Below are 13,019 nucleotides of genomic sequence, written 5' to 3'. Positions count from 1 at the left end.
AAAAAAAAAAAAAAAAAAAAAAAAAAAAAAAAAAAAAAAAAACCAGCACCTTAAGTCGTCGCCTTTGCCAAAATCATAGAGAGGAGACTATAAAAGAATGCTCTACAAGTACATCAAACACAACACCCAAAGCATCTTTTCCTCTCGGCTGATCGGATAAAAATGGCTCCGCCGCCGACAGACCCAAACCACCCAAACCATCCTCCATTGCATCACTCCGACTATCCCCGCGAACTCTCCTCCTTCCTCCACCGCCACCTTCTCACTCTCATGATCCGTAATCCTCTAGTTCCGTCGCGTACGCATCGGATTTGTGACGTTTGCCGTGAATTCATCGACGGCGATTTCTACGGCTGCAACCACTGCCATTTCCACGTCCATCCATATTGCACCCACCTCCCCAAAAGCCTGCGCCATGTCATTGACCCCACCCATAAGTTGAGGCTCCACAAGCTCTCCGCTGGCTGCTGTTCCGTTTGCAAAGCTGATTGCTCTTCTTTTTGGGTGTACGGCTGTGACGATTGTAGAGTTAATGTTCATCTTAGATGCCTCCTAAAGCCGTTAGGTTCGCGAGAGAAAACCGACCAGCCGTCCGGTTCACGTGGGATACATAACCATCACCATGCACCGCCGCCACCGTGGGTGACGGGGCCACCTCATTTTCCTGGTGGCTTTCCCGCTGGTGGGTGGGCTTTCCCAAATGGTCACGGTTGGGAACATCCGAGTAACCATTTTGGGCATCTTGGACCTGTTCCATTTGTACATAACAACCATCCAAGTCATCACCCAAATCATGGTGGACACGGACAAGGACACGGACAAGGACATGGACACGGACACGGACACGGACACGGACACGGCCAAGGACATGGACATGGACACGGACAAGGACACGGACATGGACACGGACAAGGACAAGGACACGGACACGGACACAACCACGGACAAGGACAAGGACACGGACACGGACACAACCACGGACATGGCCAAGGACATGGACAAGGCCATGGACAAAGCAACGGACATGGTCATTGTCATTGTCATGGACACGAACATGCACCTTCGTCGAGTTTGGGATCGCTGTTTGGTACTACAATGTTTTCCCTCGTTGGGAACTTAGCAATTGGTGCCTTGACTGAATTTATTTTTGGTTGTTAATCCTTTAATTTGATTTGTAAGGGGTTTTTTCTCATCCTCTATTACCACTCTTTTGTGTTGATATGATAACTAAAACAATTTACAAGTTGGGAAGAAGGAGCTCCACGTCTCAAAACATGTATACACATTCTATATTTAATAATTAGATTTGAGCATTTAAACATTCATTAAACTTCATATAGAAACAGGTCAATTTCTTCATATATGTTTAGTCCCAATTGTAATATAATACTATAGATATATATGACATACAAATCATGAAGTGGGGACTTATAATACGAGTTTAATAATTATATTTGAGATTTTTAAAAGACATATTAGGAAGGGCCATCCTTAAAAGACCGTTTCAGTTAGATACTTAAACGAATATTATCTTCCCGTTCAGTTGGTTTAAATATTTGAGTTTCTTTAAATATTTTAGTTTATATTTTTAGTACTTTAGGTGATTAATAGCATTTATCTCCCTAGTTAATTTGTTCCAATATTTTAATTATGTATATCATTGATTATGTATATTATGTTTGGGGTGATTGATAGGATGACCTTCATAATAAGACATGTACAAGAGAACTACGTTAAAATTAGGACACAAGATTTAGAGCGGTTTCGAGCTGACCTAAAGTAGTACATTTTTAGTAGACTGAGTACCCTAGAATTGTGAGCGACGATTCAGAGGTTTAGATTTATGTGCATCCACAGAATAATAAGCTTGAGAAGATAGTCCCTAAACGTCTTGAAATGACAAATGAGATTTAAACAGCCTAGACGCCCTTAAGAATCTTAGTAAACTTCCATGGCATCCAAGAATGACTAAGGTAACCCTCCAAGCTATAAACAACAGAGACGATGTTATCATAGTCTCCACTATCCTTTCCACTCCAATATCAATATTGTCGAGCTAGGCCTAGGCCGATTAGGGTAATGCATGTCCCGACCTTGTGGAAATGGTTAGGAGTCTCCTAAACAAGGCCACTGAGCTATAAACTTGTTTTTGAGAGGGGGTGTGGGACCACATAGGTTGACACAGTAGTTGACCAGTACATGGAGGTCACTCCCCCCCAAACGAGAGAGACTTTATGATCCTATGGGAGGATCACCCAGCTAACCTTCCACGGATGATGTTCAAATTAGCAAACACCATGTTGTCCCATCAAATTTTTATGAAGTAGCGCTTCAACCCAAGACATCGATTTCACATTGCATCGACAAAAGAAGCTACCCTAATCAAGTAACAGTAAGGTCGTAAAGCTTATACAAACTCTTAGGAGATAAGATTTAAAACATAGACTTGCTTGAAACTTCGAGGCACTCCAAATGCTCATATAGTAGTAAAGATTAGGCTCGAACTTCTTAGAGCCCAATAAAAAGTCCGTAGATACCTACTAGGTTAAGGATGTGACAAGAGACTACAGGTAACTTGTTTACTAAGTATTTTATACTCACTCCTTTTCCCTTCTTTTTTTTTCAGATGAATGTAAGTACAGGTCGAGGTGGGGGATTTTGAAGCTCGTTGTCACATAGGGGCGATCCGAATGGAGAATATGCCAGACCCATCAACCAACTCTCTTCTTTAGTCAGCTCCTTGCAAACTTTTGCAGTTTTGAGCAAATCTAGAGCTTCTTTGTTGAGAAATTGCTCACACCAATGGCTCTTGCTTGTCCAAATGCATAACCCCTCCATTCCATTCCATGTTTCCGACATACACAACAGTTCCACGACCTTGGGGACGAACCCCCTCAACCAGTGTTTCATCCTAAAAGGCCAATCAATCTATAATCAACATGTCACGTCAATATTTTATTCTCTAAGTCGATTGTGAAACCAAAAAAATAGGAAGTCATTTATTATTGTTTGGATATACGAACCTTTAATTCACATATGCTCAAACTATCGTATCAATTTGATTTCACTCTAAGAGAAAGTAATACTCGAATTATCTTGTTGATAAAATATTGCAAACAAGTCAGTCCATAAATAAAATTGATCATGTCAAGTTTAAATAATTCTAAACATGTAATCTAAATGGCATGTCTAGCACAAATGCTCTTACTACATCTTCCAAGTCTCATTTGTAAAAATAACATGCATGGTTTTATATAGTCTCAAAATGAAACCTTTGACCTTCCTCAGGTCTAGAGTTTATAGCCTTCTTATTTTATAAGCATAATTAGCCACTCTAAATGTAACCTAAAAATAATTAAAAAGTTTTAGAACTTAAAATACATTAATCAAACACCAGAAATCTAGATTTTAATCATTCATCATGTAACCATCTAAAAATAAATGAAGTCTGGTGTAGAGTATCTTGAAGTTGAAGTTATTACTGCATAAATGAAACTTAATTCTTTTTAATATGAAATTAATTACAATTTAGTTCCACCTTAATAGTCACAACTTGACTTGGTGTTAATTTGAATAACATTCTTAACTTCTTTCAAATTCATATCATAGTTCATATTATATGGTTTAGATGGGTTGGTTTATATCAATTATTTTTTTAAATGTTTTAATATATTTTGATCTTACAAACATTTTTAACTCTCATATTAAATATGCGAATTCGCAATTCATACCAACCACAGGGAAGTGAATGGATTTGAAACTCTTATCTTTTAAAAGATTGCTAACATTTTAACTATTTAAGTTCTATCTTAAGTCGAGAGAACTTTTTTTACCCACCTTGCTAAAAGGAGAGATACGATATAAGTTCTTTCTTAAGCATCTGTTTGGTGTCCAATTAACATCAAATTTGTCTAGCTTTTATCTTTCATACATACACACTTAACTCTAGAATTGCATGCGCAAACTCCTTCTAAAATGATTTTTGAGGTTAAGGCCTAAGACCTACCCTGTCATTTATCAAGTTTATCTTTGTCCCTCATGCTGACATCATTACCTCCGTCTACTTCAAGCACATCTTCCTCCTCGGTCGTACATGACACTCATCTATCTTAGCCCTTACATGGCCAGATGAGCACCACTTGAGGGTTACGTGGCCAAATGAGCACCACTTGAGGGTCAATCTATTTTGTTCATAGTGTGGGAAGAGTGTAACAATCTATTCTATTCATAATATGGTTGTGACGCTTTGTCCCAATACCACTTTTTTACATATAAAAATAAATATTTTTCTATTATAAATTGTAATAAATCAATTTTTTTATATTTCTTTCCTTTATAATTATATTTTCGACTTTCTATAAATGGACCACCAAACCAATTATAAGCCAAAATAATGAACTTTGAGCTTCTATAAAAACTATAAAAATGAACTTTGGAGCTTCTATAAAAACTATTACTCTACATCCAAAATTTTTATGCTAATATTAAATTTTGATTTTGAAAAATTATTTTAGTAAAACGTTATATTATATTTTTGTGAACCTTAATTTAAATTTATTTACATTTTTTTTAATAAAAACTATATTGTAAAATGAAATCATGTATTCAAAAAGTTTATTCAGAAAAATTATTTTAAAAAATAAAATAAAATAAAATAAAAACATGAAAAACATTTCTCATTCGGAATTCAATCCCACGCATTTCCGTGGGAGATTCTCCGTCCCGATCCTCGCAAAAATAAATAAAAATTTTCACATGAAAAATGAAAAAAGAAATGGGATAGGGATAGACTTTGAAAACCTTCAAACAAAAAAAACATGAGCTTTCAAAACTCATGCCCACTCCGACCTTCAAACCAAACACCCCTAAAAGTTCTGAACTTTGATTCTTCGAAGTTCAAATCTTTACTTCTCTCCTTGATTGGTTGTTTGAATGTGTTTTCAAAATATCAGGTGCCTTCTGGTTCATAAGAAACAACTTACAAGCACGGTTCAATCAATTGAAAATTCTTTGGAGAAGCACACTTTACTAAAAACAGCACAGACCAAAAGCGTTCACACTAAAAGTACATCCAAACATACGGTATACTCAAAAATTTTAAGGCATCTCATCTCTCCATACAGACTCTAAAACTAGAGCACAATGTACAAGGAGAAGAACCCAATAACTAGAGAATACAACCAGATTTGGAATGAAACAACTTCAAATCCCCACAGGAGAATATTCAAACTTCAATTATTTTCTTTCAACCGTCGGCGATACGGGTTATCTACTTACCCTCTAAATGATAGAGCTGACAGCTTTAGATCTCTCCATCCCATAAATCCTCAACAGTTCGGTACACATAATTCTCATTCGCAGCGAAGGTTCCTCTGAGTAGCCTTGCCTGTCCAAGTGAAGAATAGAGTGGATCTCAGTACAATAATACAACAACTTTGTGAATAGAACCACAACATTCATCATTATAATTATAGGGAAATATATTCCCTCCAAGTATACGAACAAGAATATAACTCCATTTACTTACCTGATCAAACTTAGAAAAGTTGGCCATCAAATCTTCAGGTATGGACCAATCGAAAACATCTAAGTTCTCTTTGATCCTTGACTCGGTAGTACTTTTTGGAAGCACGCTATGACCCTTCTGTAGTCCCCAGCGAAGAGCAACTTGTGCAGGAGTCTTGCCAAGTTTATCAGCAATCTCTTTAAGAATTGGGCTCTGGAGAACATCACTGTTGAGCCAAGTTGTCCCAGGTGAACCCAATGGAGAGTATCCCTGAATTAAGGTGAAAGTCAAGCCTCGTAATCATATAGTTTGAAACTATTCAAAAGCAGACATATTCCGCAGCCATGAAGAGGAGGCTACCGTTGTGGATTAGACAGTGAACTGATAAAGGAAAATCAGTCAGGATTTTGCTACTCACAGATAGATGAACTCCTTTTGATTTACAGAATTCATGTAATTTTTCCTGCTGCCATGATGGGTGACACTCCACCTGATTGACAGCAGGAGGAACACGAGCCACCTCCAGTAGATCTGCAAGTTTCTTGCTAGAGAAATTGCTTACACCAATAGCTCGGGCATTTCCAGAATCGAAGAGTGCTTCCATGGCTCTCCATGTGCCCGGTAAGTCTGGGTCCACAAGATTTTCAGGGGTAAAGCCAGTCGATCCCTTTTTCATCCGAACTGGCCAATGGATCTTCAACCAAAAATTTATGTTAAATAGTACGAGAGTAACACCATTAATAGAATGACCTTTCATAAAAATGACAGAGAAACAATTAAACGTGCATTAAACAGTAGCCAAGCTGACGAGAGACCAATACTTTAAACAAGTTTGTTTATTTATTCTCCTTCAACATATGCAAACTTGTTTTCTTAACATGCAAAGTAAGTTTAGATGCATTTCCAAAAGACTGCTAACTAAGGCAAGAGAGAGCTTGTAGTGACAACTTTTTAGTAAACTCGCAATACATACAAGGTATAGATCAACATAATCAAGCTGCAAGTCTCTCAGAGTTCTGTCAAGTGCTGCAGGAACATCTTCTGGAGCATGATCAGTACACCTGCAGATTATGGCCCAATTAAATAATTTGCAGTCCTTTTTTATCCTTTTATCATTAATAATTTTATGTCCAAATTCGGTTCAGAAATTAGCAAGGAATTTTACATAGATTTTACACCGTAATATAAAGAGAAAAGTGAAATTTGCGGCAAGTTCCATAGTATTGCAAATGAATAATTTCGCCAGAAGAACTAGAATCCTAGAACAAACCAGAGTTTCGAAGTGATCCACAAATCTTCACGCTTAATCACATTATCCTGAAAAAGTTTTTGGAGAACTGAACCAATCTGCCACAAACAAGAACATATTAATTACCAAAAGTCCTACAGCTTGAGCTACAATAAAAATATGAACTGCTATGAGTTAATATCCTAATCTAGTAGCATCACAAAGTGTACAGAGTATAATCGTAGCAGTTTAGATTACATTGCATGAAACAGCAGGAAAAGAAATGAAATAGACACAAAAGAAACCTTTCAGACCAAAAAGAAGTTAGTCCAGGATTATTAGTACCTACTTTCAAGAACTGATACATTTCTGATAAAAGAATTTGTAAAGGTCCAGTGTAGAAAATCACAATCAACCACAATACATGAACAGATATCATACAAAATGTAAAAGAAAGACATGCAAATTGCTTCCACGGAATTAGAAGTCGATGTAATTACCTCCTTCTCGTTGCCATAGATTTGAGCACAATCAATATGACGATACCCGATCTGCAGGAATAATAAACACTCAATTTAAAACACACAATAATCCGCCACAAGATTCCTACAGTATACGTAAAATGTGTTCTCTGTAGTGAGCAAAGTAAACAAAATATCAATTTAATCGCAGCTGCTCAATCTCATTTTGTTATGGCTAGTAATTCTACTTCAACGTCATTCCATCAGAAGAAATACAAACAAACTTCCGGAAGCATCTTTCAGATTCTAACAGAAGATCAAGAATCCTATTACCAGTATAAAATAAAAACTAAAAAAGAAAAGCAGAAATCGGCATTACTGCTGATTAAAATTAGCAAGAAAATAGAAAGAAGATGAAGTATACGATAAAACCTTGACGGCGGCGGCAACGGCGTTAGCGACGAGACCTTCGGGTGCCTGCCAAGTTCCGAGCCCAACGGAGGGGATCTTAGCCCCGGTATTCAACTGGAAAAACGAGATTTGAGTAGCCATTTCCAAGCTTTCACGAGAGACGGAACTTGAGTTAGAGGGAACCAAACGCAAATGAAATGGACGGAAATGAACAGATACGAAGTGGATTGATTTTTCCCCCCACTTTTATAATGCTACGTTTTGGTAAGTGGTTCAAAATCCAAGTAACGCCCCCTTTTTATTCACTTTTTTTCAACTTTTTTTTTAAAATTATTTTTCTTAAAAGAAAAATAATAATAAATAACACTATTTATTTTTCTTGGGTTCGTTCACGTGACATTTTGTGTGGTAAAGCCATTTTCTATCCGGAATTTTCTCCTTTTAATTTTTTATAATTTCTCTAATTTTTTATAATTTCCCTCCTTTTTAATTGTATGTCTAATAAATTTCTAAAATTTAATACTTTGGTTTAATAAATCTTTTATATATTCTCATATTTTAAGATCCTTTAATTGATTTTGGTGTGTATTATTTTTTTTTCATAGATTCATAAATTGTAAATATATATATATATATATATATGATATAGACATTAATATTATTATTATTATTATTTTAACATAGGTTAAAATTTTATTAAACAAAAAAAATTAAGCCCATATCATAATCTTTTTATTTTTAAAGTCAACTTAAAAAAAAAAAAAGTAGGATTTAATTAATAATATTGGATTTTTGGAAACGTGGCTTACCTTCCGTCTTTAATCCTAAAATAAATGGAAATGCTGGAAATCTGCCAGCCGCCTTTTTCGACCAAGGACGGTTCCCCACGTCATCCTTGCCTGGCTGGGTCAGTGCCCTTTTCTTTTTGGTTTTTTACAAAACTATTGGCTGGGTCAATGTGTGTGGAGTATATACTGTCCACATTGTTCGAGTGCCTTTAGTACGTGTGCGTGAACCGGTTGGATTCTATTGAGAGAATTTTTTGAACCAACCTATAGATTGGTTAGATTGGTAACTCAATTCAACCCACGTTTATTTTTTAGTTGAATTGTGATTATAACTTAAAATTACTTGTCTCATATTTTGAACATTTAGAATAAGATGTTCAAACTCTGAAAGAAGGTGTAATGAAACTAACTTTTAAATGTCAAATAACTTTTAAAATAATTTTGATAAAAATGATTATTCGTTTGTTAATTTATTCATATTATAAATAATAGATTTAAAAACAATATAAAATATTGAGATATTATTTTTATCCTATTCCCACCTGTGTGTTCAAGAGGGTTATACCACCCAATTATCACTCTTAACAAATTCTAGATTTATAACTTATTTTAATATATTTTATAAGACTTTGTTTGTTTCAGGTGATGAATTTGAAATTCATGCTAAATTTATTTAGTTTCAAAAAATGAACTTAATCCAACTCAAAATTCTAACTCAACCCAACCCAACCCAACGTAACTGTGCTGGATTGATTGGAACAGCCATATTTGTAAAGCAAAATTGATAGAGTAAACGAAGAGGTGGTTTGGTTTATGAGAAAAGAGGTAAGAATGAAAATGAATTTTAAGTACCTTTATTTGTTTTCGAGTTTTGAAAGAGCTTATTGGATGTTAAAAGTCCCACATCGGCTAGTTTAGGGAATGGTCATGGGTTTATAATCAAGAAATACTCTTTCCATAGGTATCTTATGCTCAAAGTAGACAATAATATGGAGAGTCGTGTTTGTCGCGTTCACAATGCAACTTGAATCCACAATCTCCCGCTCATGGATTTTCTTGTTACTTCACCTCTCTCTTTTTTTCTTTTTCTTTTTTTTTTTCTTTTTTCACATTTATTCATTTTTTCCTTTTTATTAATATTAATCACCATTTATTAATTTTTCTTTCTTATTATATTACAATTTATTATTACTATCATTATTTACAATTACATTTTTTCTATAATTTTATTAAATTATTTATTTGAGAATAATTATTAGTATTAATTAACAAACTAAAAAGTTTATAATTTAATGCATACCTATTAAAATTAAACTTAAATTTAAGAAGTGTTATTATTTCATTAATAAAATAATAATATAAAATTTATAAGTATATCTCATTTAATATAATTTACTCTACTATTTTAATTTGAAATTAAAATATAAATGGTACTAAATATCTCTTTCAAAGTTTATATAATTTATTATAATTATTTATGCGATGAATTACAAATTCTAAAATTTAATCAACATCTAAATCTAAATTAAATTAAATCTAACGTAATAAAATAAATAATTGGCAACATTTAATTATCTAGAATTAAATAATATAATAAAAATGTTAAAAAAATAATTTATTTAAATAAAATTTCAATATTTCTCCTATTTTTAGACATTATATTCTCTCTCTTTTTTTTTTTTCTAAATATTATAAACAAAATATTCAACCAACCCACTCAGAAGAATATGTACGAATAAAGTATTATGGTATATTAAGGTAATATCATTCTTTTTTTTTTTAATTACATCATCATTTTTTTTTTTTGTGTGGAGAAGGTCAATTAATAAGGCAATACTTTCGTTATTTTACTTTATATAATATAGAAAAATAAAATTCTTACCTAATTATTATTTTATTCATTATTTTAACTTTTCTAATGTTTTTTTTAACAAGTTGTCTTAGTGCAAACCACCTTTATTTATTAATGAAAAAAATACCATATATATTTTTTTTTTTATGGGTATAGCTTAAAAAAAAATCTTAATTAAAATTACAAGGGTTAAAATATATAAATCAACCGTCATGTTTAACCAAAAATATTAATCATATTTATGACACTTGTTGATAAATTTAAAAGTAATTATAATCGACTTTCAATTTTTTTTAAAAAACAAACAATTTATTGATTAAAAGAATATACTTTATTTTAAAAATTTTTAAGAAAAATTAAAGAAAATTAATCTCTTAGGTATATATGGATTTATATTTTTGTAAATTAAAGAGGAATTATTATATTACCGCAAAAAAGAAAAAAGAAAAAGAAAAAGAAAAAGTAAGAAAAATGAAAAATCCAAGGAGAGTAAAGTAGCGCCTGCACAGAGGTTTGTCTGCTGAATAATGAAGTAATTAACGAAGTAATTAACGAAGTAATTTGTTTTTAAAGCTCATAATTAAGAAAGAAAACAAAAACTGGTAAATCTTTATATCCTCAACCCAAGGATTTGGTGGGGTTTCAGCTCGGAAAATTTGATAAGCTAGACGAATATTGGTTTCTGTAGCTTGTTTTCTTCTGATCTTGATCACTTTGGGGCTTGGAATTGGTCGGATTTCGATCAGATTTGGATTTACGGGAGGAGTCCAACGCTTAGGTTTCCGAATTGGGTCATCTTTTGTGGAGACTGTAGAGTTCCCGTCGATTAATCCCCCTGGCTGGGGGCCGGAGGTGGAGGATTGAAAGGGAACAATGAAGGATTTGATCGGAAGACCGGGGACGAAGAGTGGACTAGCTTTGAGAATGGGTCAATCGGCATTTGCGGCTGCTTCAATCGGCGTTATGGTTTCTGCTTTGGGTTTCTCTAGCTTCACTGCTTTCTGGTATTGCCATTTGCCTCTCTCCCTGTTCTTTCGATTAGTTATTCAACATGCGTCTCTTGTTTTTGGGCGATTTCGATAACTGGGGATTTTCTTATTCGTGGATTGAAAATGGAAGAAGGTTATGAAATATTGCTATGCGTTCTTGATCTGTGAGTTTGTGAAGTTCTGTGAAGAACTACATTGACCATGTTTAACATAATTGTGCAATGTCCAAGTTGTTTATATGAATCCAACTGGTTTAAACTTCACAAAGTCACAGATCAGTACTCCATGTATGATTTTAGGGGCTGAATGCTTTTTTAATATGGAACATGGAGTACTCTATTACTGTCCTGCTTATCCTCTTAGATTTTACTGCACACAATTCTCTAGACTGTTCCATTTCAGAACCATTTCTAATGTAAATTGGTAGGATTTGCCATGATTTGTTCTTCAATAGCAAAACTTACTTGAGTTTAGCATGAGATGTTCATTCTTTATGCTTCACCTTCCGGACTTGGAAGATGAGAAATGCACGTGTTTAGGAGTATTTCAGTTGACTGTGATCTGTTTTATTTGTGATTCAGCTATTTGATTGCATCAATGGGCCTTCAAGTGCTTTGGAGCTTTGGACTTGCATGCCTTGATATGTATGCTTTGAGGAGGAAAAGAGACCTTGAAAACCCAATATTGGTCAGCCTTTTTGTTGTTGGTGATTGGGTATTTTACTCATCTCATGAACTTGTTAACATTTCTTATTCCTTCAATTAGAGACCCAAATGTCCCCGTAGGCTTAAATTGACTCAAACTATCACTTGCACATAATCTCCTCTTCCTTTAGGTTGAAGTTTTGATTGGTTTAATTATGTTGCTTTTCGATGAAAAGGGCCATTATTAGTCATAGGTAATGCTCATATGAACTTGAACACAATTGCCTTTATGTCCTCTTCAGGTAGTTCAATCCATTAGATTACCACTACTTATTGTAAGGTGTTGATCACAAGGGGTTCTGATATTATTGATATGTGCTAAATAGAATCGTAGTAATACAACTTAATAGAAAATGAATAATAACAACTAAAATTCTCTCTTAAGAAGTGCGACTTTAATGTCTCAGTTAGACGATTGGGATTGATTACATCTATCGTTCTATCTCATGAAGCAACTCAAACATCTTTGTCATCTTCTTGTTTGTTAATATTGGTTTGTTTTTAGTTCAACACTAAAGACTAAAGCATGAAATATGCAGGTGACAGCCACTTTATCCCTGGCTGCTGCAAGTTCATCAGCAGGGATTGTTGTTCTTTATGCCAAAGATTTGGACGTCTGCAAGTCTCATAAAAATCTTCCTTGTAACATGTTCCAGATCTCCATAGCTCTTGCTTTTATCACCTGGGCTCTTATTGCTATGTCATCACATGTCATGTTCTGGATTTTATTAGCTTCAGTCTAGAAAACCCATACTCGATTCCTTTCTTTATTGATGAAAAGCAGGCCATCTGTAAATAATCTCGTTTTTATAACATTCATTTTTGACATTTTTCATGTTTTCATGTACAAACTCTTGGTTTTGAAGCAAAGGGGATGTTTCCATTTCGCTCTGGTTTTTATGGTTAACAGCTTACACGGATGATTTGTAAGCAATCCAACCCTCTCGTTTAATCTATTAGTTATCAGAATCAGAATGATGTTGCTTTTTCATAGGAAGATCTGTTCTGTTGCTGCTTTACTATGAGAATCTATTAAATAATACAGTTTCCTTGTCATATATGACCATAGATTTCTCCAAG

General features: G+C 34.1%; 3 protein-coding genes across 6 annotated transcripts; 2 read left to right on the top strand and 1 right to left on the bottom strand.

The window, feature by feature from the left end:
* Window positions 1–160: 160 nt before the first annotated feature.
* Window positions 161–1,158, top strand: LOC111438147. The gene has a single exon (XM_023076097.1). It carries the CDS (start codon window positions 163–165, stop codon window positions 1,156–1,158), a length of 996 nt encoding a protein of 331 aa, XP_022931865.1. The 5' UTR covers window positions 161–162.
* Window positions 1,159–2,194: 1,036 nt separating this feature from the next.
* LOC111438176 (CASP-like protein 5B2) lies at window positions 2,195–12,830 on the top strand. Of its 3 annotated transcripts, XM_023076132.1 has the most exons (4): window positions 2,195–2,205; window positions 10,893–11,250; window positions 11,817–11,949; window positions 12,479–12,826. In XM_023076132.1, the coding sequence occupies exons 2-4, from the start codon at window positions 11,120–11,122 to the stop codon at window positions 12,680–12,682; spliced, it is 468 nt and encodes a 155-aa protein (XP_022931900.1). In that variant the 5' UTR covers window positions 2,195–2,205; window positions 10,893–11,119; the 3' UTR covers window positions 12,683–12,826. The 3 variants fall into 3 exon arrangements, with proteins under 3 accessions (XP_022931900.1, XP_022931901.1, XP_022931899.1); XM_023076133.1 differs by lacking the exon at window positions 2,195–2,205 and having other exon boundaries at window positions 10,834–11,250; window positions 11,817–11,922; XM_023076131.1 differs by lacking the exon at window positions 2,195–2,205 and having other exon boundaries at window positions 10,837–11,250; window positions 12,479–12,830.
* Window positions 4,936–7,863, bottom strand: LOC111438175 (NADPH-dependent aldo-keto reductase, chloroplastic-like). Of its 2 annotated transcripts, XR_002709625.1 has the most exons (8): window positions 7,628–7,863; window positions 7,235–7,285; window positions 6,777–6,853; window positions 6,480–6,567; window positions 5,925–6,200; window positions 5,528–5,776; window positions 5,136–5,386; window positions 4,936–5,094 (listed from the first exon to the last, which is right to left on the bottom strand). XR_002709625.1 is itself a non-coding variant. In XM_023076130.1 (7 exons), exons 1-7 carry the CDS (start codon window positions 7,745–7,747, stop codon window positions 5,303–5,305), a joined length of 945 nt encoding a protein of 314 aa, XP_022931898.1. In that variant the 5' UTR covers window positions 7,748–7,863; the 3' UTR covers window positions 4,936–5,302. The 2 variants fall into 2 exon arrangements, 1 of the variants encoding a protein (XP_022931898.1); XM_023076130.1 differs by having other exon boundaries at window positions 4,936–5,386.
* Window positions 12,831–13,019: the final 189 nt, after the last annotated feature.

The sequence above is a fragment of the Cucurbita moschata genome, unplaced genomic scaffold (assembly GCF_002738365.1).
Source record: "Cucurbita moschata cultivar Rifu unplaced genomic scaffold, Cmos_1.0 Cmo_Scf00072, whole genome shotgun sequence".
Classification (NCBI taxonomy): Eukaryota; Viridiplantae; Streptophyta; class Magnoliopsida; order Cucurbitales; family Cucurbitaceae; genus Cucurbita; species Cucurbita moschata.
Note: the sequence above shows the minus strand (reverse complement) of the source record. Positions and strands in the feature narration are given on the sequence as shown.

Excerpts from the sequence above, each read along its gene's own strand:
- LOC111438176 (XM_023076131.1), top strand. The coding sequence starts at position 11,120 with ATGAAGGATTTGATCGGAAGACCGGGGACGAAGAGTGGACTAGCTTTG. Across the intron at positions 11,251-11,816 it reads TCTAGCTTCACTGCTTTCTG|CTATTTGATTGCATCAATGG; the intron begins GTATTGCCATTT and ends TTTGTGATTCAG. Across the intron at positions 11,950-12,478 it reads TTTTTGTTGTTGGTGATTGG|GTGACAGCCACTTTATCCCT; the intron begins GTATTTTACTCA and ends TGAAATATGCAG.
- LOC111438175 (XM_023076130.1), bottom strand. The coding sequence starts at position 7,747 with ATGGCTACTCAAATCTCGTTTTTCCAGTTGAATACCGGGGCTAAGATC. Across the intron at positions 6,201-6,479 it reads ATTATGTTGATCTATACCTT|ATCCATTGGCCAGTTCGGAT; the intron begins GTATGTATTGCG and ends TTTTGGTTGAAG. Across the intron at positions 5,387-5,527 it reads ACTTTTCTAAGTTTGATCAG|GCAAGGCTACTCAGAGGAAC; the intron begins GTAAGTAAATGG and ends TCACTTGGACAG.
- LOC111438147 (XM_023076097.1), top strand. The coding sequence starts at position 163 with ATGGCTCCGCCGCCGACAGACCCAAACCACCCAAACCATCCTCCATTG.